The following is a 22,891-nucleotide window of genomic DNA, read 5'->3' on the forward strand; positions in this document are numbered from 1 at the left end:
GCTGCAGTCCTACTAAACACACTTACTAGGAAGTAAGCCCCACTGAACACAGGGAGACTTACTTCTGAGTAAACAGTCATGGAACTGTTCTATGAATAGATTTCAGCCCCAACTGTTTGCAGTTTGTAGCTCCAAGAGTGTACAAACTCTATATATGAGCCTTGGGAATAAATGGAATAAATATTGGGAATAAATAATTAACTAAGGTCCCATCTAAACTTCTGTTTGTCCCATGATTCCAAGCTATGGGTCTGAGTGGTTTTTATTTTGTCCCACCGCTTTTTCTGGGAAAACCTGCTGTTTAATGTTGAATCAATCTGGTTTTTTGCAGATTGATGCTTGTTCCAATTTAGCAGTAAACAGCTGGTTTTCCCAGGGATATAGTCAGAGAAAACAAAAACCCCACCTCTCGGACCCATGACTTAAAATCATTTGAAATCACTGGATAAAGGGAAATGTGGATGGGCTCTTAGCAAGCCTAATGGCCAAACAAGATGTTATAAGAGGAACAAAACTGAAAGCTCTCCATCACTTTCTCTTCTCTCTTCTGTGTAACGTCTAAAACAAACAGCCTATATAATTACAGTTGTACCTCAGGTTACATACACTTCAGGTTACAGACTCCGCTAACCCAGAAATAGTGCTTCAGGTTAAGAACTTTGCTTAAGGATGAGAACAGAAATCGTGCTCTGGCGGCGCGGCAGCAGCAGGAAGCCCCATTAGCTAAAGTGGTGCTTCAGGTTAAGAACAGTTTCAGGTTAAGTACGGACCTCCAGAACGAATTAAGTACTTAACCCGAGGTACCACTGTATGTTGCATGCTTTCCTGGCCCCGTGTTGTATCATTGGTTCACAAGAACAGGGAAATACGTCGTGTGATGTCATTACAATTTCCATTCAACAGCATAAAATGAAAGAATAGGGTTACAAAAGTAGAGTTACAAGAGTAGAGTTACATGTGCCTATTATAATGTATACCTTGGCCATGGGTTGCTGACATTTATTGTAAGACAACACCCAGAAAGAAACCCAGCCCAGAACTTTAAGATGGGATATTGTACACCTTAAAGGTGTGAGCACAGTCAGTGCCTCTGATTTGCATCAGTGATAAACCTTTTGTACTAAAGTTACTGCAGCATATCAGGTACAATTATAACTTTCCTGAAGAGTGACATTGTTCTGCATCATTTGGCATGAAAAGAAGGCAGATTATATTGAAATTTCAGCAAAGCTGGTATATATGCTTATCCAGGGCATGGGGAGGCAGTAGCTACCACTGAGAATTTTGTGGAAGAGTTTTTCATGCCTAATTTAGAATGAATTTCTGCAGAACCCAGCAACTATTAAATAAATAAAGACCTATACCGGAAGCAAGCAGCACCAGTTAGTGCTGTGAATAGAATTACTTGTAAGCATTAAAATGCCTTTTTAAAAAAATAAACCACTTAAAGCTGAGAAATACCATAAGCTGCTAAAGGATATTAACTTCTGTTGCTCTGCCAAATTGCTGTAAAATGTTAACTTTCACTTCAGTTCCCTATGGGAGAGGAAAATTATATACCCTTTGCATATATTGTTTACTTGTAAACATATCAGCTAACCACATTAAAATTAGCACCCATTTAGGTTCTGTTTGATTTTCTTCATATATAAAGTCGGATCTTGACAGGTATCACACAGTATAATGCTATAATACCATATGGGTTGGGTGAGGAAGAAACCCTCCTTAAGTGGAAATGTTTGATTGCCATGATTGTGGACCCCTTATATAGCCTAGGAGCCACTGGAGAGGAGAGAGGAGATCGAGGAAACCGCACTCCTCCCTTCTCCCTTCAGCCAAATTGCCACAACCTCTATTGCTTCCCCTTGTTGTCAACCTAGTATCTATAACTGGGAATGCCAGGATTTGAACCTAGGTCCACCTACTTCCCAAGTGACACTGAGCAATGATTCCTTCTCTATGTAATCGTTACACCATTATATGTAAGAAACATATTTTTTGTAAGCTAAGCCCTGGCTACGTTCAGATGGTAAGTTAAGAACTCGCTTTTTATACAGGCCACCAGCATAGACAGGGTGCATCTAGTTGTTTACAGCTCTAAGTACAGTGGTACTTCGGGTTAAGTACTTAATTCGTTCTGGAGGTCTGTGCATTACCTGAAACTGTTCTTAACCTGAAGCACCACTTTAGCTAATGGGGCCTCCCGCTGCTGCCGCACCGCCGCCACACAATTTCTGTTCTCATCCTGAAGCAAAGTTCTTAACCCGAGGTAATATTTCTGGGTTAGCGGAGTCTGTAACCTGAAGCGTATGTAACCTGAGGTACCACTGTATCAGTCCAACTCTGCAAAACACCATCTCCTGGCCAAAACTGGTTCTGTATCCAGACCCTGAGAGCCTGGTGTGGCACGACAGCAATTTTTGGTGCTTGGAATGGCTCTGTTGGTCCACTATTTTCCAGTGGGAACTTTGGGTGATACCCAACATTATATGGGTATATATCCTCTTCCTTTTCTCCTCCCGCAGCTCCTCCCCCAGCCTTCTTCTAAAGCAGATTTGATGTGTGTGAGAGAGGCTGTCAGTGGGAAAGAAAAAGAAAGCGTAGGGATGGGCAAATCTGTCTGTTTTCTGTTCTTAAGTTCAGTTCACTACTTTTCCGCATCACTTTGCTATTTTCTTTTAAGGCCCTCACAAAAATCATCACCATTTTAGTGAGCATTTCCCCTAATATATACATTTTAATGCAATTTTGCCTCATTTATTAGAAGCCGTTTCACCTAATGCAATGCATTTTTGTGTTATTTTCACTAATATATGCACTTTTGTGACAGTGTAGAAAGTTGCATATTTTTAGGGGAAACTATTTTTAGTTGGAGAATTGTATTGCAAAATTTGGAGAAGTGTGAATTTTGAAGGGCAGCTGCATTTTGTTTTGTGCATTGTTTCAGAAAGTGCAAATTTCTGGGTCCATGTTAAAATGTGATCTAAATCAAAATTCTCTCCCATTTTATTTATTTATTTATTTATTTATTTATTTATTTATTTATTTATTTATTTATTTATATATAAAATTTGCACACCACCTTTCATCCAAATATCTCAAGGTTCACAGCATAAAAATTAATCTCCCATCACTAGGAATAGGAAGTCCAATTCTGTTGGGGTATCTCTTCCCTGGCAGGTGGGTGTAACTGGATATCATCATTGTACTTTGTTATTAACTTATTTTTAGTTCGGAGAACAGTTGTTTGGAAGCTATGACAGAGGGGAAGATTCATATTCCCCAATAGGGGGGGGGAATTAGAATGTGGATCTCATAATGTATAAATTGCAATCACTGAATAATATATCCAAGGAGTTTCTGCAAGATGCTAGAAATGTGTGATAGCAAAGAATTTTCTCTGGATATTTTAACACTCACCAAGGATAGATGGGAATTAATAAATATTTTGTACCTTATAAAAATGCACAGCTTTAATATAGGTGAAATGAAACATGTTTCCCATCATCTTTTAAACTTGTTTGATTTGGGCACTTTGAAAGCATTCTATACAGTATCTCTCTTATCTTAAAGCTTATTTATGATCTTCAGTTTCAAGTGTGCAACAGAACATCTCAATGTCAAGAAGACTTCTGCTTGTCACTTTTTCATCTGAGATTGCCTGATGAGTTGTCAAAACTGTACAAATCTATATGTGTTGGCTCTGATCCTCCTTTTATCTGTTTACTTTGGAAAGGTTTCATCAATGCTAGAGACTTAAATGAGCTTTGCAGATCAAAGGAGGCCCAAAAAAATTCTAGAATGCATTTGTACTTAATATATAAATAAGAATTTGAAACATGACAGATTCTTTAAAGGAGCGTTTTGTAAACTTACAAAAAAAAAAATCCTTTTCTAATTTGTTTTGGGGTGGGTAAATGAAAGTTTTTCTTAATAGCGATAACTCTTTGTATTAAAAACCATTTCAAGTCCTTTTAGCCAGCCACCTCTCAGCATAACATAGTGTCGCATGCCACCCCAATCTCTGAGCGGCGTGAGATTCCAGGGATTCTGAGCGCTTACCTTTACAACCCACCTACCCCCAGACTTATAACAACAGCAATGTCTAGTTTGAAATGCTCATACAGTGATATAAAGGCAAATATTTGTTATTACAGTTTAGGAACCTGTTTCATGCCTGGTCTGACTTTCTGTTCATCTCACCCATTATTGTCCGCTCTGAGTGACAGGGTTTCTGTCTTTCACATCACCTTCTTGCTGGAAAGCTACATGCCCCACCCACCTAAAATAAAAAATAAAATAAATGATCACTGTGCTTTTCCATTCAAGCCAGTTCTTTTTCATGCAGATTAGTCAATGTGGGTTGAATGCAGACATAGCCATGTTCAGAGTCAGCACAAGTGTCATCACTTTCAATGAGCCTGCTATGAGTGGGAGGCAATGTTAGTCCTACTCCAAGTAGACCCATTGAAGTTACTGCATATGACTAACTTTGGCACCTTAATTTAAAAGGATCTGCTTTGAGTAGGACTTGGCACTTTCCCTGCAGAAATCCACTCTTTACCGTTACATCAGAGCAAACAGCAACCTGCAGAAAACCTGAATTGCTGTTTGCTCCAATTCAGCAGTAAAGATAAGGTTTTCCTGGAGAAACTGGCAGGGAGAGAAAGAGAAGCACTCAGACATGGACCAGGAAAATGTGGAGCTGTTTCTAGATAGCATAGGGCACAAGGTAAGGGTGGATGAGCCATACTGATTTCATGTGAACTTAGTAAATAAGCATCCTTAGGATTGCAGCCAAATACTTATGAGGAGTTAAGCACCAACCACTAGACCATTCAAACATCTCAGATTCCATTGCATGAACATTATGTCAGTATATTTGAGTAGAATCAGCTTGCCAATTTAATGTTAACAGTGGAAGAGAGAACCTGTTGAAGGGATAAACTGTGTCAACATTTCCACAGTTTCCTTTCTGTGGGAAGGAATTTGATAATAAGAATAAGAATAAGAATTTATTATTTATACCCCGCCCATCTGGCTGGGTTTCCCCAGCCACTCTGGGCGTCTTCCAACAGAACACTAAAATACAATAACCTATTATAAACATTAAAAGCTTCCCTAAACAGGGCTGCCTTCAGATGTCTTCTAAAAGTCTGGTAGTTGTTTTCCTCTTTGACATCTGGTGGGAGGGCGTTCCACAGGGCAGGTGCCACTACCGAGAAGGCCCTCTGCCTGGTTCCCTGTAACTTGGCTTCTCTCAGCGAGGGAACCACTGCATGTGCATTGCAAAGATTTGCTTTGGCAAGGCGTGTTTCTTCTCTCAAACAGGGTTGTTGTTTTTAACTTTGCAATGCTAGTTTCTTTCTGGTGATTTTGTGCCTTGATAGACTGTGCAAAGACAGACCTTTACCTAGGAGACGTTATCATCTCCGCCTTCTCCAACCTTGTCATTTGTGAACTTCTAGGACCATAAGTGCAGTGACAGGAAGGGCTGTGTGCAGAGTTCCTAGATGAACCCAGATTGAATTGCGTCCAAGCCCAAATGAATTGGACCCAGCTTGTACTTGGACGTCCAGCCCCCCACTTCCTCCTGCCTTCCCTAAGCAACTTTTATTTACGAAAGGGGCAGGGTGACCAGTGGCAAGTGTGGTTCTCTGGTGGAGCCAGGACAGTCCTTACTCTGGGCCAGGGTAAACTATTATGAATCAGGAAGCCTGAGAAACTACAAATCGCAGGAAATGGCTGTGCTGACCTAGAGCATGCTCAGTAACATCTGGCCCAGTCAAAACAAAACAAAATTCCTTCCAGTAGCACCTTAAAGACCAACTAAGTTAGTTCTTGGTATGAGCTTTCGTGTGCATGCACACTTCTTCAGATACACTGAAACAGAAGTCACCAGACCCTTCTATATAGTGAGAAGGTGGGGAGGGGTATTACTCAGAAGGGTGGTGGGAATGGGTGATTGGCAGATAGATCTGTATCTGGCCCAGTGAAGAAGAAACCTGAATGGCTTCTCTTGGCTACAGGGAGCCCTTCCCACAACCAGTCCTCCCAAGTCTTCACAAGGTCCTCTTTGACTGAAAGGGTGGCAGGGAGTACTGGAGACAATTTTCCATGTTTGGTTTTTCCAAGCTTTTGCAGTAATGGCTTGGAAAGACCCAAAGTTTTTCCAAGGAGATTATGAAAAAGCTTGGAAAAACTGAATGCTTTCTGAAGCTAGCAGAGGGGAGCTCACCCATGACTAGACCTTTTCTTCCCCCACCCACAATCTGGGACTGACTATATTTCTTCTTGTAAAATACTAATAACAAGGCATTGCTGAAAAGTCCAAGGAATGACTTTCCATTTGTAACATACCACAGAAAAAGTTAAACCTAATGATTATAGTTTACATAGGGAGGGGATCATTTTAAACACAAGGAGACTTTTATTGTCATAATATTTTCAGCTAAGTCACTAGAAATATATGGGAGGAATTGTTTGTGTTAAGAAAATTGATTAAAACTGGAATAGAAATACATTTCAGCCAACTTTAAAAAGTTAGATATTCCTGTGAATCAGCCCTTATTTAGGTAAGGATTTGTTTTAGTGAATAATAAATCTTTGCAGTTGATTAGCAATGTTTGATTGATGAAAAGCAAGAATGCAGCATTCTCTGCCATCTGCAGTGATGTTGGTGCTGCATGTCAGAGAATGTGAGGTTTAAGTAATCATAGAATATACCTTCAGCACTGGGAAAAACTCAAAAGTGGTTCACAAGTCATAGGAAATGTTTTTATTGCATACACAGCACCAAACAATATATTAATGTGGCTGTGGAAAATAAAATTTATTCACTGTTTTGTTCTGCTGTTTTATTAGTGTTCCAACTTACTTGAAGAAGTGCCTTTCCTGTAGTTTATGACAGAGGCAGAGGCCCTTCTCATAGAAACACCATTGTGGATGGTAAAGGAGATTGTGAATGCAAGAGGAAGCTTTCTTAGTTGTGGCACCCCATTCCTGGAACTCCCTCCTGGGGAGATCAGGGAGGATGAGGTAGCATTCTTGTTCCTCCAGGCCTTTGCAAGTGGTTACGTATATTTTTGTACTATAGGTTTTATAACTTCCATTTTAATTATTGGATGTGGTTGACTGGATTTTATGTTGTTAGTTGCCTTAGGCACCCTTTGGAGAAGATGCGTGGGCTATTGTTGTTGTTGCTGCTGCTACAACTGTTATTTACATACTGCTTAATGCCCAGATAGGCTTTTAAGCAGTTTACAAAGTAAAACACCACTTTCAGAAACATTAAAATATAAACACCCACCATTAAAATGCACAATACAACAATCCTATTGAAGCATTACTGCTGTTGAAACAGGAGATTCAGTTTGAAAGATTAAGGGATATAAATTTAATGAATAATAAACAAATGATAACTCTTATTTCCTGCGTAGAATAGGAGTTGTTACACTAAATTATACAGGGAGATTAAAACTAATTCCCTGAGTCCAAGGTTCTTTCCCCACTGTCCATGTGTGATTTAGAACTGAAGGGCGGTATAGAAGCAAGCTTATTACTCTTTGACCATGAACATATTGTTGGGAGTGGGGGCTTCCCACACAAACCTTGAGCCCCTGTCAGTAGAGCACATGGAAAATGTTCAGCCCATGTTGGTTTGTTGTGTCTGTTGTTGCTGCTGCTGCTGTTGTGGCTGCTGCTGCTGTTGACGGGGAGGGGGAGAGTGCAGCAGGAGATGTTTCTGATCACCAGTTATTTTGGGTCAGAAGCTGAGCATTTGCACAACGGCAAAGAACCTCTCCTACTCTGCCAACTTTCCCATCTCCAGTCGTCCTCCTTTAGGTGCTGCATTGGAGGGATGCAAGTGAAGATCTGCTTTCCTGTATTATCCTGGAAAAGGAAAGGCAAAGTGTGAGATCTTATAGGAGCAATTCCTGTTATAATCTGGAATGCTTCAGTCCTGCTCTCTGCACACTATAATATAAAACTTAAGACAGTTTAGCAATCGTTTTTCAAGAGAAACAATGGTCCCCATATCACTGGAGGGGGGGTGTTCAGTTGTTCTCTCTATGTGTAGGCTCTGCAGGGAAGAATGCCATGGAACTGCACTCAGTGGCTGCACCCTTACATTGTCACACCTTGGTGGCCTGCCTTCTCACATCCATGTGTTCAGCACCACACCACATATACCTTACACTTGTTGGCACACTGCACAGTCAGGAAACCCAATCACATAGGGTGCCCAATCCAACAGAATATCTATGCATCTACAGCATACATTGCAGATGTTTCATTGGATGTGCTGCGAGCAGGGTGGACTTCAGAAGCAAGGCCAATAAACACAGTTCACACAACGTGCACATGGCGGGGATGACTGAATGGACCTAGATGCACAAATGCTTCAGACAATGTCTGACCTAAAGATTTATCTTTTCATGTATCTAAATCTAAGGTTCACTGAGCGGTAGCTACTGGAATACATATTATTATTTTAAATTGTCCCAAAATGTTCCATTCTCTATTTCATCTACTGTTCAAAATCCTGAGCAGCCTAATTTATGACGGCAATATAGATGTTACACTCATTCATGGTTTCTTTTCTTTTTAAAAAATGGATATGAGAGAAATGTGAGTTAGAAGTATAGCCAGCAGCCTGGAAAACACATTACAGGACTTGGAAACCAGAACAACAGATATCTGCATGTTGAACAGTTGAAGTTTGTTCCACTCCATTAGGGTTTGGTTTATGCAACTGACAATTATGTGAGTAACAGATATTTGAGTATAGGCTGTACATCATTTTCCATTTACGACATCCTGATGTGTGTGTGTATGTGTGTGTGTGTGCATGTGTGTTTTCTTTTTTAAACTTAAACCAACAATAGGAAAAATCAAAATGTGACAGCTATGAAATGAGATCCCATAGTAACCACTAAAGAATGCAAGCTAAAATAGAATGCCTGAAAGTTAGCTGCCTATCTTGGCCCCCGTAGGAAAAGGCCTTTGTTTTAACAGGTGCCCAGCACCTATAGCACCTAAGGAAGTCAATGAGCCCTGCAGTTTCCCAGCCACTGTGGCCATCTAGAAGCCTGCTTTGGGCTACCCACAAGGCCTACAGTCCCTATCGGGCTTTTGTTTTTTTTTTAACAGACTAGGCCTTCCTGTCCCCACAGCAGTGTGATCGCACACATTTTGAAACCCTTGGGTTCGTGATATTGGCTGACTGGTTCTTTGGATCCTGATCCTCTGAAAATGAACTCATGCCCTGGGGGTAAAAAGCTTCATTGTTGATTTTGCAGGTTTAAATTGTTTAATCGGGATTGAAGTTAGATTCTTGATGCCCCTGCCATTTTTTCCAACTGAAGTCACAATCCAGAAATCTGTGCAACTGACTTGGCATACATAGCAAGAGGCCTTCAGGTGTCCCTGAAATAAACAGGCCCTTCACACGTCCACACGTGTTTGGTCATAATGCCTGGCTTATTGATAATCATAAAGCTAAAATGTTTTCTGACTGCTGTTGCTTGATTGTGCTGTATTTCCAGTGTGATATGTCATCCTGGCCTAAAGGGTACATATCATGGGTAGGCAAACTAAGGCCCGGGGGCCGGATCCGGCCCATTCGCCGTCGGACGTGGACAGTCCAGGAATCAGCGTGTTTTACACGAGTAGAATGTGTCCTTTTATTTAAAATGCATCCCTAGGTTATTTGTGGGGCCTGCCTTGTGTGTTTACATGAGTAGAATGTGTGCTTTTATTTAAAATGCATCTTTGGGTTATTTGTGGGGCATAGGAATTCGTTCATTCCCCCCCACAAAATATAGTCTGGCCCCCCACAAAGTCTCAGGGACAGTAGACCGGCCCCCTGCTGTCCAAGGGCCCTCCATCTCCCTCAGCCTGCCATAATGAAAGGCACCTGCACAAGTTCACTTCTAAATATAAAGGCGGCATTTGTGGTCTGTGGGTATGTGTGTCCAAAAAAGGAGGGATTGTCCAATCAGAGAAAAGGCTCACATGACCAAGGGCGTAACTTATCAAAATGTACAGCTATTTGACTATTTCCAAAATAAACTTTTCAGCAAAACCAGTTGTTGGCCAGTGGTTTGTTTTTTGTTTTTTGTTTTTGATGCTTTTAAAAATGGTTCTCTTTATGCCCTCCCTCATCACCTCTCTGCACATCAAATGATCAGTCTGAGGACCAGCAAGGGGAGGCTTTGCCTCCTGATCAGGGTGCTGGGCTCCATATGCCCCAGCAATGTGTCTATATTAATAATAATAATAATAATAATAATAATAATAATAATAATAATACACTGCCCATCTGGTTTCCCCAGAATGTTAAAAACACGATAAAACATCAAACATTAAAAACTTCCCCTAAACTTTAAATTTGTTTTCTTTTTGCCACCACTACCACCAAATCAGTGGCCTCTCGGGGTGGTTCTTCACTGGGAGAGGGAAGATTAGGGTCCTGAACATAACCCTGTGCTAATGGATGGGCTGCTAGCAATCTACTATTTGTTTTTTCTTTCTTTTGAGTGATTTATCTCCCCCTTCCTTCCACATTGCTTTTTATGAAGAAAATTGAAGTCTTTGAGGCCTTTTTTTGCTTTCAGGAAGTTTTCCGCACAGGAAATACTTTGGTTTAAATTCAGCAGTAGTTCAAACAAGTGGAGATAATTAAGAAGGGTCTTGAATTATGGCTTCAAAAGAAAAGGTTCCTCGCATGCTGCTCCTATCTATTGTGGCATTACCTTACCTCAAATGGCAGTTGGTGATGATGCTGACGACGACAGTGTTGTAAAAGGCAACGGCTCAAATTCTTGATTTACGTCACTTCACTTCAAAAGAGCTCTCTTGTTTAAACATGAAACATTCACCATAAATATTTCAACATTAGACCTTCATTTGATTTTTAGACCAGTTGTTGAGCTCAATAAAAGAAACCTTTATCTTCCCCTGAGCAGCAGCTCCCATATCGCTAGTGACATAAATGTCACCTTAGCTCAGCAGGTGATTCAGAACACACTCTCCCTTGAAATCCTGAGGGTACCTTAAAATCCAAGAATCGAAGAATCCTTTGAAAGCAGAGCACTTTTTAATGCAGGGTTTTATTTTGTTTTTGTGTGTGTGTGTGTGTTTTTTTATATATATATAAAAGTTCCCTTGCAGCCATTGCAATGAGATCCCTTCTGCTTTTCATTTTTCTCCTGTATTTGTACAAGCTTCACCAAAGTTGCAACTGTATTTGTTGACTGCATAGAGCCAATGTAATCCATAGTTAGGTTGCTTGCCTTAGGTTCAAATTAGAGCTTACTGTCTCATTTTCGCTGAAAATGGCAACAAAAGATTAGAAAATAATTTTACCTGCCCTAAAAATCAAATAATTGAGGATAGGCCATAAGTATGAACCTTTCTAAATGATTTGAAAAGACTGCTTTCCCCACAACCTAGTTTTAGTCTAATTTAGTTCATGCTGCAGCCACAAAAATGCATTTTTCTTTTTAAACCAGCTTGAACAAGGGTTATGGCTTTGGGAGACCACCAGGCGCCATCGCTTCTCCAATCCCTTTCCCTTAATAGTAGGTTTCTTTGTAGGCATCTGTAGATTGCTCAGAGCACCTTCCAGGTGTTAGCCAAAGCCACTATGCAGGTAGGGCATTAAGAAGAATGATTGTGGCCTATATTTCTCTTCCCCTTTGCCTCTGCTTTATCGCCTAAGGAGTGCTGTTACGAGGGCACAGTGAGAAGGCAGAATTTCATCAGGTGCAGTTTCATGGCTCAGAGTGCCTTCCATCAGCTTAGGCACTATCTGAACAGGGATGACTTGGCTACAGTAATCTATCTTCTGGTAACCTATTGAATGAACTGCACTCTTGTGAAGCACTGTACATGGGGCTGTCTTTGAAAATTATTTAGAGGCTTTAATTAATGCAGAATGCAGCTGCCTGATAGTCAATAGGTTAAAGTTAAGCAATTGTATAACACCAATTCTATTACAATTCAAAGTGCTGGTTTTGACCTTTGAAGCTGTTTATGGCTCAGGACCCCGGTGCCTTCTGGAATGCCTCTTAGCTCTTCTTCTGAGGCCTGTCTCCAAGTTCCACCCCTGAGGCAGTCTCGGAGGGTAGTGACAAGGGCCTTTTCAGTGGTGGCTCATGTTATGTGGAATGCTTTCCCCTGCGAGGTCTGCCTGGCCCATTCAGTGCCTTTGTTTTGGTGCCAGCTCCTCCCCACCCAGACTTTTGATAGACAAAGGCGATGTTGTTTTGTTATTAGTGTGCTGCTAAGCTCGCTATGGCTGTTGTGGGAATTGTTTCACTTTGTTTTTATGGCATAATGGCTGGGATTCACTGTCAGCACAAGCAATGGGGCTTTCCTCCTCTCTTCCCCCAGCGCCCTCCCCACACTCTCAAAACTGACTACGGGTGTTAGAATAACCCCCACAGCAGTGCCGTGGGGAGGAGAAGAGAGCATCATTCCATCTGGCAGGCTTCAGAGCTTGCACTAATGATGTGTGTGTTGTAAGTCACTTGGAGACATTTGGGTAATAACCAACTAGCTGCTACTACAGCGGTACCTCGGGTTAAGTACTTAATTCATTCCGGAGGTCCGTTCTTAACCTGAAACTGTTCTTTACCTGAAGCACCACTTTAGCTAATGGGGCCTCCCGCTGCTGCGGCACCGCTGGAGCACAATTTCTGTTCTCATCCTGAAGCAAAGTTCTTAACCTGAAGCACTATTTCTGGGTTAACGGAGTCTGTAACCTGAAGTGTATGTAACCTGAAGTGTATGTAACCCGAGGTACCACTGTACTACAATTCCACCACAATGGTGCAGCGATGCAGAAAGCCACACTAGAAAAAACTACCGTATTTTTCGCCCCATTAGACGCACCGCCCCATATGATGCACCTAGTTTTTATGGGGGGGGGGAATAAAGAAAAAAAAATTTTTTCCCCCAGGCGCGGGGCTGGTGCGGGGAAAGCCCGAGCTTCCCCCGACCCCAGCCCCCAGAACAGCCTGCTATCCGCAAGCCTAGGGAGCTGCACCATCTCCCCAGACTTGCAGAGAGCTGTGTGAAGCCAGGGCGCGCTCTTCAGCGCGCCCCAGACTTCGGAATGCAGGCAGATCTGCACGACCCTTCGGAGCCCGGCGTGGCTTCACGTGGAGCTGAGCGACGCCCGGGAGCACAGGCAGCTCTGCGCGACCCTTCGGAGACCGGCACGAAGCCGCGCTCAGAAGGGTCGCGCAGAGATGAGCGACGCCTGGGAGCGCAGGCAGCTCTGCGTGACCCTTCAGAGACCGGCGAGGCTTCGCGCGGAGCTGAGCGACGCCCGGGAGCTCAGGCAGCTCTGTGCGACCCTTCGGAGCCCGCACGTCTTTGAGCCAGTCTCCCAGGGGTTGTGCAGAGCTTCCTGAAGCCTGGAGAGCAAGAGGGGTAGGTGTGCACCCACCCCTCTCGCTCTCCAGGCTTCAGCGAAAGCCTGCATTCGCCCCATAGGACGCACACACATTTTCCCTTCATTTTTGGAGGGGGAAAAGTGCGTCCTATAGGGCAAAAAATGCGGTATTTCATTTCACATGGCTCTGGACTCTTTTAAGGACCCAGCGTTGGTAGCCATGAGTGTTGTCATTGAGGAGTCCAGTCATGTCCAGAAACTAGAACTCCCAGTTCCAGTCTGTGGGTTTCACCCTTTATAGTAAAAACATGCGTTTGAGAACTTGCCTGAATTGCATCAGAAAGCATACCATGTGGCATATCTCAGTAATTTTTTCCCAGGCATCATAACTGTTTGAAGTCAATCTACTGAATGGGAAACCCATTGCATATTTGTGAATAATGTGACCTGCTGTTCTACCGAGCAGAAAGGCAGCATAAATTCCTCTGATGAATTGTACATCAGAGATTACAGACAGAGCACTACTCCAGCCACGTCTTTCATCCTCATCTGACAGTGACAACCTAATCCTTTGCTTATGACCTAGCGTGGAACTGCCTGGGCGTTTATACAAATTCACCATTGCAGCTTTGTGCTGAGATTAGGCTCTGGGAATGGGGAAGCAGCCAATACTTTGCTAAATTATGCACACATGAAAACTTTGTGATAAGAGCGACTTGAGGAAATCAAAAAAGTTTTATCTGCAGTTTCTACAGACAGCACGTGGTCTGTGTGTGGTCTATTTATTGTACACAGAGAGCTTTGTCATAGTAGGATGGGGTAGCCCTGAAAGGACTTGAAAATGGTTCAGCTCGGATGCTAATGATCTGCCAGCCCAGTTCTAGAAATCCGATCCATTCTAGTCCATGGAGTGCTAACTGAGGTCAGCTGGAGCCAATGAAGGTTACCTGATCTCCAGAGGTATAATGTTTGAAGCTTGTATAGCAGTATGGGAAGATTTATTTTAGTGAAACATACGAGAGGTCGGAAGAGGTGAGATGTTGTTTTTGTGAAGACGATGCTTATTATAAGCTGGACTGGTTTCTTTGACTCTCTCTGGGATGGTTTCTTCTTCATAGTGTGTTGTCAGCTGAATTGAAACTTGCTGTGAATGTGAGGAGTCAGTACATGAATGTGTTACCTCAATCAGTTCTTGGTGGATTAGGGAGGGGGAGGCGTTTATGTGGGTCTTTGCATTAAATGCTGTATTGTTCCAAATAGGGACGTAGCCATTAATTCTTTGGCTGTTGGGTATCTGGCTGGGGAAATACATAATCTGGCAAGGTGTTTAGTAGCAAGGTGCCCTGTTTCCTGCTGGTTTTTGTGTTGTTTTCGCCTGCAGTTAAAACTTGCACACATAGGTGAGCTCTCTTTGAAAACCAAGAACTTGCTGAGAGTGGGTTCCTTGCTACAATTGCCAGAAATCCTTCCCCTTTAACAATAACATCTAATAATGCACACTTAACTGCCACCTTAAAGCCTGGTTCTTTTTTATGCTGGCTCCGTGAGGTAGGTGAAGCTCTAGGGAAGGCTTTAATGTTTTCTAGCACAAAAGCTACTACAGTACATCCTCAGCATGCACGATGTGAGACTGTGTGTCAGCCCACCAATGTCTGTCATGTTACATTTCCTCCCATGCTTTGAATGTCCTCTGGCAGCATTTCCATGCGTGGGGCAGTCTGCACAATACCGTACTGTAGTCAGACCTCAACATGGCAGCCCTCCCCACACCAAACCCTCTTTTTAAAAAAATCCCATGAGCGATTCAAGGCAAACAGCAATTGTGTCAACACTACAGAGTATCTCCTTTCAGGCTTCTCCTAAGCTAATTTTACACATACAATCCCTATATAATATTGCACAACATGTAGGATTTGGGTTGTTTCAGTTCTTGAAATGGATAAACGTGAATTGCATTTTATTCCCCTCGAGACCCGATATATTTATAACTTTCTAAGATAGCACCGTATATAAAAATGTAGCTGTTATTTTCTGTGAAAGAATTTTCCTCCTTTTTCCTTTTTATTGGCCCCTTCTCTCCCACACACAAAGCCACAGATGCTCCGCTGCAGTGATGTCAGCCTCCCTACATGGTCCAGCTGCTTGGAGGTTTCTGTAGAAAGTTCAAACCCTGTGTGTGAGAGATACTGTAAAATGCACATTGTGTTTATCATCACAAAGCTCTCATACTACAGATAGGGGTAAGTGTAACTTTAATGGAGGTTCCGTAGGTTTGAAGAATACTAAGCAGCATTTAATCTTTCTGTTGACGATACTTTAATTGCAGACTTCCCAGTTGTTTCATTCCCAGAATTGGTTCAAAGACGCCGTCCTCCCTTTCACGTCTGCCCCCTCCCCCCCCCCATCATCTGTGATTTTTGGAAAAAGCAGAGCATTTTCTTAGTAAGACAATATGTATTTTAAGTAGAGACGTCTGAGTGGAAATATGCTTTTGTCCGCATCTACACATGGTCAAGTCCTCACTTAACTTCAGACATTCCCTGCCAGACCACCAAACTGAAAACATCTATTCTGGATTTGGTGGCAATACATGTCACAGCATGTTATACTGAACTGATGTAAAGATTAGCATAGAGGTTGACCACAGTTACCACTGCGGGGAGATAGGAGAACACTGGGATGCGCCTCTCTTGACAGGGCAAGGATAGGCTTTTATAGGAGCCTTTTGAAATCAGATGTAAGCTCCTGGTATTTCTACATCATGCATGAGCAGTTCTTTCAATGCTTAATTTCTCTCCCCCCCCCCCGATACTGTTATCTATGGATTAATTTAAAAAACTTTGTTGACTTACATTTTTAAAATGTAAGTGCATTAGATTCAATCTCTCGAGTAAGACTGTGCGATAAATTCAACTCTTCAAGTATAGATAAAAGATTATTGTTCTTAATTAAATGTCTGTATAAAAACACTGTGCTGAAAGTGCGTTGCTCTACAAATGGGCAACTCACAGGATCCGTACCAGCCACAAAGGGAGTTAAACAAGGTTGTATCCTAGCTCCCGCACTGTTTAATTTATATATAAATGATATCATCCAGAGTTTAACATCTCCGAAGTATTACACCCCTAAATTGGCCACAAAAGCCATCTCTACATTATTATACACAGATGATGCGGTACTTCTATCTCAAACAAACGTGGGCCTAAAAAGATTGATGAAGGCATTCTCAGGATACTCCCAAAGAGAACAGCTGGCTGTGAAATACAAGAAAACTAAAGTCATGGTATTTTCAAGAAACTATAGGGCCCATAGATGGTATATGGATAATCAGTTGATCAAACAAGTCTTTAAATACCTCAGCCTTATTTTTCAGTCATTAGGGTCATGGGGAGCACATCAGAAATATGCAAAGGAAAAAGCATCTCAAATAGCCAAAATTTTGACAGCTTTTTTCGTACAAAAGGTGGCAAGCACATACCCTCAGCACTTGAAGTGTTTAAAGCTAAACCCCTAGCAGTGTTAGTATATGGGGCTCAGATTTGGACAGGCGCTCACCTTGGGTCTACAGAAGCTGTTCAGTCTAAGTTCCTAAGGCAATTCTTTTCTGTTCCATCCTATGTTCCAAATGCTTCATTGCACTTGGGGGCAAATCTCTCCTCTATTGAATTACAGATTTGGTGTAGGACATTTAATTATTGGTTTCGTTTAAATTTAAACCCCACTGGTCTACTACCTTTAGTATCGCAAGATTGTCATGAGAGCACTTGGACTAAAATTGTCAACCAAAAGTTTACTTTTCTGGTTTATCACAACAGTTATTAACACTTTGCTTCAGTAAAACAAATAATTTAATTTGACCGTGCCTATATGATATTGAGTGACAGAATAATTTGGCCACGATTAGGAAATTTTGTCCATGGTATGATTATTTTCCATTTTGACACATTGGCGCCCTATTTGCAAAATTTAACAATTCCAGAATACAGATGCGCTTTCACATATGCAAGACTGAATATTACACACACACACCCTGCCCATCTGGCTGTGTTTCCCCAGCCACTCTGGGTGGCTCCCCACAGAATTAAAAGCACAATAGAACATCAAACATTAAAAACTTCCCTAAACAGGGCTGCCTTCAGATGTCTTCTAAAAGTCAGATAGTTGTTTATGTCCTCAGTGGCGTAGCATGGGTTGTCAGCACCCGGGGCAAGGCAAGTAATTTGCGCCCCCTAACCCATGGATTTGCGCCCCCTAACCCGTGGATTTGCGCCCCCTAACCCCAACCCCCAGATGTTGTGCCTGGTGCGGCCGGCCCCCCCTGCACCCCCCCGCTACGCCACTGTATTTCCTTGACATCTGATGGGAGGGTGTTCCACAGGGCAGGCGCCATTACCATTGGCTGTACTCTTTATACTGCCCATGTCGGGTCCCTCAACCATTGCTACTGTGTCCTTTCCTCTAGCAGATCAAGATAATCAGGTGACAGCAAAAACTGCAACAATTTTAGCAGAGGCAATTATAATAAGATCTGTCATTCATGTAAACCTCCAAAATGTATTTTGTATAGTTAAGTTTTTACCTCTATCTTCAGTACATTTTATTTTATTTTATTGCCATGGCTAGTGGCTGCTGCAAATAAAGATTCCTCTGATCTGACTTTAAAAAAGATATACTTTCTGCTATCTTCTGTTAATAATGGTCATAAGTGACACATTCCATGTACCTCAGTATTATTTACACTGACTGGCAATGGCTGTCCAGAGTTGCAGACAGGGGGCAATTTACCTGGAGATGCCAGGGATTGAACCTGTGACCTTTTGCAGGCAAAGCAGATGCTCTGCCACTGAGCTTCCAGTAGTGAAGAAAGCCTTAATCTTTATTGGTACCTTAGAAATCAAGGCTGGAATTCTGTGTACAGTGGTACCTCAGGTTACATACGCTTCAGGTTACAGACTCCGCTAACCCAGTAATAGTACCTCAGGTTAAGAACTTTACCTCAGGATGAGAACAGAAATCGCGCAGCGGCAGTGGGAGGCCCCATTAGCTAAAGTGGTACTTCAGGTTAAGAACAGTTTCAGGTTAAGAATGGACCTCTGGAACGAATTAAGTACTTAACCCAAGGTACCACTGTACACACAACGGGTAGTAAGCATTTTTGAACACAGTAGGGCTTACTTCTGAGTAAACATACATATGCAGGATTGTTTCCTCTGTGATTTTTTGGCTGATATTTGAATTGACTCTATTTTCACAGGTCCTTCGTTATCCAGCAAATTCAAAACAGCAATCTCTTCATGGTAGTAGTAAGTAATGAATGTGACTGCAAGTCTGTTTTGCCAATTACCATGGAACCAATAGAAATAAGGTATATCCTTTTACTTGACGCAGGCACGACCTCAGATAAGCAATGCAAATATGAACTTTTTAGTAAAGTGTTCAAAGTAAATTGGTTTGCTAATTGATTGCATATAACCTCCCTGCCCCCACGCAAATGCAATTCCATCACCAAGGAAGCCAAATCTTGAGCACTTGTGAATTCAACAATAGCAGGTTTGCCACAGCCATAGTCTCTCTGCAGCAGTGGCAAGCTTGGGGCTGTGGCCAGTGCTCTTGGTCAGCACTTGCCTCAGTGATGCTCTTGGTAAGACAAGCAAGTCCAGAATGCAAAAAAAAAGTAAATGAGAGAGATTATAAAACTATACAGTACCTTTATTTGATGAATTTATTTTATATTTTCTATTTAGTAGAAGTGATGAGGTTTCATTTGATAGCATGCTAGATTAATCTATTTTAATAGTAGGGTACTGGGAAGGGTGGCAAATCTGATAGTCCAGTTGGTTTAACTTTATCTGGTTTTTGCTTTGTAGATTTCAGGACACACCTCTGCACCAAACAGGAGTGCCAGCTTGGCCCCAAGACTATGGGTACCCAGGGCCATGGGTGCCATGCCACATGCATGGCCCTGGCACTGAAATATGTGGGTGCCTGGGCACCCGGGGCCCCAGGGAGTTGGCACCTGTGGGGAGGTGGTACTGCAAGTTGGCACCTGTGGGGAGGTGGTACTGCGCCTGTTTTGTGACAGGCATTGGACTAGAGGGGTTTGGGCGTTTCTTTGATCCTGATTTTTAAGGCATATCCTTAACTTCTGAGAACATAATGAATCCCTAAAATGTGAACGCTTAAAATCCCACAAGATTAGAAGACGTCCAGAGTCTTGCCATGGATTTCATCCTGAGGTATGTGTTTTAGTTTACATTGAAAGGGTGTCTTAAGAATGAGCGGAAGTGTATTTGTTCCTTTTCTGCATCTCCCACTGCCTTTTTCTTCTGCTAGGGTGCTTCATTGTTATCACAGACTCAGTATACACAAGAAGGACCTTCCCATATTTCTTTCTTAAACAGGGGTGGTTAAGCCCCCATTTAGGGGCATGATCTGGCTCCCCAAGCAATTTTTTCTCACCCCATTCAATGATTTTGGTGGCAGGGGTCCAAAAAGAAAAGAGAGTGTGCTGGGGTGTGCAGAGCCTAATGCCTTGGTGGTTATTCATATTGCTTCCTTCCCCGTTACCAGATTAGTCATTTGGTGAGCGAAGAGGGGACCGTGTGCTTCCTGTCTTTGCCTGTGGACAGATCTACACTCATGGTTTCTAACCTTAAAAAGGGTTAAGGAAAGCTGTAAGGGTCACGTTCCACTTAGCTTAGAACGTTAATAATGTGTTATTAAAATGTGTGTGTTGGTAAATATTGGCTTGAACGATTGTAACACTCTGCTTTTCTCCCGCTTCACTTATTGTGGGTTTGTTTTTCAGGAGAATGCCAGAGAATGTGGTGGTGTTTTAGGCCTGAGTGCTAGGCCTGCTCTTCTTGTGCTTCCTCTGCTTCTGGCCGTTTTCTCAAGGTGACACTGACTGAGAAGCAATCACTTGGCATGCTAAACAATACATGGATAAACTGTGAACTGAGAAAAGGTGCAACTTAGAAGACATGAAACTATAGTCAAAACATCAGCATTTCATGATTTTAAATGGTGGGATGATATAAACTCTCCAAATTATGTAAAAAGAGAGAGAGAGAGGGAGAGATTTATCTTTTTTTGGTGCATCATGCAAAGATGGATTTGCCATACAATAGTCACAATTCATCAAGAACAGGACTTCAGTAGATAGAAACAGATGGTCATTATTTTCTGCTTTGTTCCATGGAAAATGGTTTAAAACTGTGTACTTTTTAAATAAAGTATATTAAAATCACAATTTTCTAGCAGGTGTTTGATTTAACCTAGCCATGAAGCAAGCCCCTGTGCAAAAGATTGTATTTTACCCCTCCAAAACATTTTACACGGGTGAAAACAGGGAGGCACAGTGAACCTATAAGCTAACTAATAACCCTGAATATGTGAAGACTCCTTTCAGCCTGATTCAGAACTGCCTGGGGGGAAATAAACTAACCTTTACACACACACACACACACACACACACACACACACAGTTAATGCTGATTTCTTTTTTTCTTAATTCTAAATCAGACTAGTGAATGTTTGCCCATTTTTAATTTGACAGTGTGTCTGATTTTGAGACAGTACAGCAGCAAATGTAAAAATATTGAGCTTTAGAATACAGGTATTGGGGGAATGATCAGCCTTCCTGCCACTTTGATTAAACGTAATATGCCACACTGTCATTTTCTTGTCATTTTCATCAACACTGTCTCTTCGCTGATGTGTTCTAGAGAAAACTGTTTGCAATTTATGATAAATGATGCAAACTCTCACAGGTAGAGCTATCTGATCAACCAGAGTTCTTCATTTAAATTAAGCCCTGCTGGAAACCATATTATTTAGAAATGTCACAAGACTATCATTGCTTAAATCTATATGTGTGATTCAGTCATTTTTCTTGACATGTGCTTAACAAAACATGGTTAGGGAATCACTCACATTCAACGCAAGATTTTTGTATTTATTCACTGTTATTCCTCATATCTGAATAGCAAAAATTAGGGCTGTTACAATCCGGCACAAGTAAATGAGGCTTAAGGCCAGACCCAAAATCTAATAAAGTGTGCTAGATGCATCAGCTTGTGCTGCAAAGAAGACTTTAGAGACTCCTGCCAGCCCTCGAGTTTACAGCTGTGCTGTCTTCTGTCTCTCTTTTCTTTTTCTCTTTTTTGCATCTGTGTCACTTAGAACTCTCAATCCATGGCCTCCTTTCAATTCTGCCAATGTGTCCTGAACAGGTGGCTGCCTGAGGCAGATTGATTCAAAGGAAGCAGTAACTGTTTCATTGTGTAAGCAACTATAAAGGACCATTTCCCCCTCAGAACTGAAACCCTGCAGGCCGTGGGCATTTTTACCCCCTTCTGATTTGGAGATCAAGGTGGAAGACCGAGCATTTGTAGTTGTTTTGCTTATATCTCTCCTAAAGGAACTCTTTGTGCCTTTGCTCATGATTCTTTGTTATGCAGCTTGTTCCTGTGCATACTTACTCAGACTTAAGCCCCACTGACTTCAAATGGGATTTGCTTTCCCAAGCAAGTATACATAGGAGTATGGACAGCATTTATTAAGGCTTTAACATGCCACAAAACTTATTTTTGCTCAAGGGAGTAACACAACATATCCCCCACCCCCATTCACCCTTGTTACATTTGGCTTTTTCTAGTTTCTAGCAGAAACATCTTTCGATTATCTTTGCCAACTGCAGAAATACAACATACGTATTTATTTATTTACTGCAAAAAAAGGTTCAGCATCGAGGATGGATTGGGAAATAGAACTATAACCACACACTGCATCTAAATGAAACAAACTTATTTTATAGATCTGCATACTGTATATTATAGGGTTTGACAGTGCTTTTTCCATTTTAAAAAATGTTTAGGGGTACTCTCATTTTCCTTCTCACATTGAAATACTGGCCCTCAGTGAGTCCAAACTTAGATTCAAAAAATGCTTAGGGGTATGTGTACCCCTGCGTCCCCCCAGAAAAAAGCACTGGGGTTTGATATGAACTTACTTTCAGGATAGCAACCATTTAACTTCTTCTGTCTCTTATTTTATTTGCTCACACAATTCACAAGTTGAACAAAAAGGGCCCTGAGCACATATGGCCTATATGAGGGATAGTCAACATGGTGCCCGTCAGACACTGCTGTACTGCAACTCCCACACTCTCTCGCTGTTGGCCAATAAGGCAGATTACAAAGAATAAACACAGATGCAAATAGAAACAATGCAAATAAAAAAAATTCAAAACATATCAAAAGTATTAAAAACCCAATACACTTGTGTTCCAGCCAAAAAGGCAAAGAGCATTTCCCACAATAATGTCTGTGAGAGAGCAAGAGCAAATACTTAAGCAGCAGCTCCTCCTTTTCCCAAAGAGACTCACCTGGCACCTTCATTATGTATATTTAGGTGCCAAGCAAAAACATTCTTCTCCGAGGCATTTGGCTCATTAAACCACCTTTTGAACTGGGGAGGGGGTAT

At 41.8% G+C, this 22,891-nt stretch overlaps 1 protein-coding gene and 1 long non-coding RNA gene across 4 annotated transcripts in view; one reads left to right on the forward strand and one right to left on the reverse strand.

Moving 5' to 3' along the window:
- The window catches only part of CACNA2D3 (calcium voltage-gated channel auxiliary subunit alpha2delta 3), a 514,138-nt gene extending 493,672 nt beyond the window's left edge, over positions 1–20,466 (forward strand). For all 3 annotated transcript variants that reach the window (XM_081898304.1, XM_081898305.1, XM_081898306.1), the window contains 3 exons: positions 18,660–18,772; positions 19,559–19,641; positions 20,214–20,466. In XM_081898304.1, coding sequence (XP_081754430.1) covers positions 18,660–18,772; positions 19,559–19,641; positions 20,214–20,306 — 289 coding nt within the window. In that variant the 3' untranslated portion in view covers positions 20,307–20,466. The remainder of the gene's footprint in view (positions 1–18,659; positions 18,773–19,558; positions 19,642–20,213) is intronic.
- Positions 6,764–11,015, reverse strand: LOC309362670. Its single transcript, XR_014165067.1, has 2 exons — positions 10,763–11,015; positions 6,764–7,893 (listed from the first exon to the last, which is right to left on the reverse strand). It is a non-coding gene; the product is annotated as an uncharacterized lncRNA (long non-coding RNA).
- Positions 20,467–22,891: the final 2,425 nt, after the last annotated feature.

This window comes from Podarcis melisellensis (assembly GCF_964234715.1).
Source record: "Podarcis melisellensis genome assembly, chromosome: 2".
NCBI classification, from domain to species: domain Eukaryota; kingdom Metazoa; phylum Chordata; class Lepidosauria; order Squamata; family Lacertidae; genus Podarcis; species Podarcis melisellensis.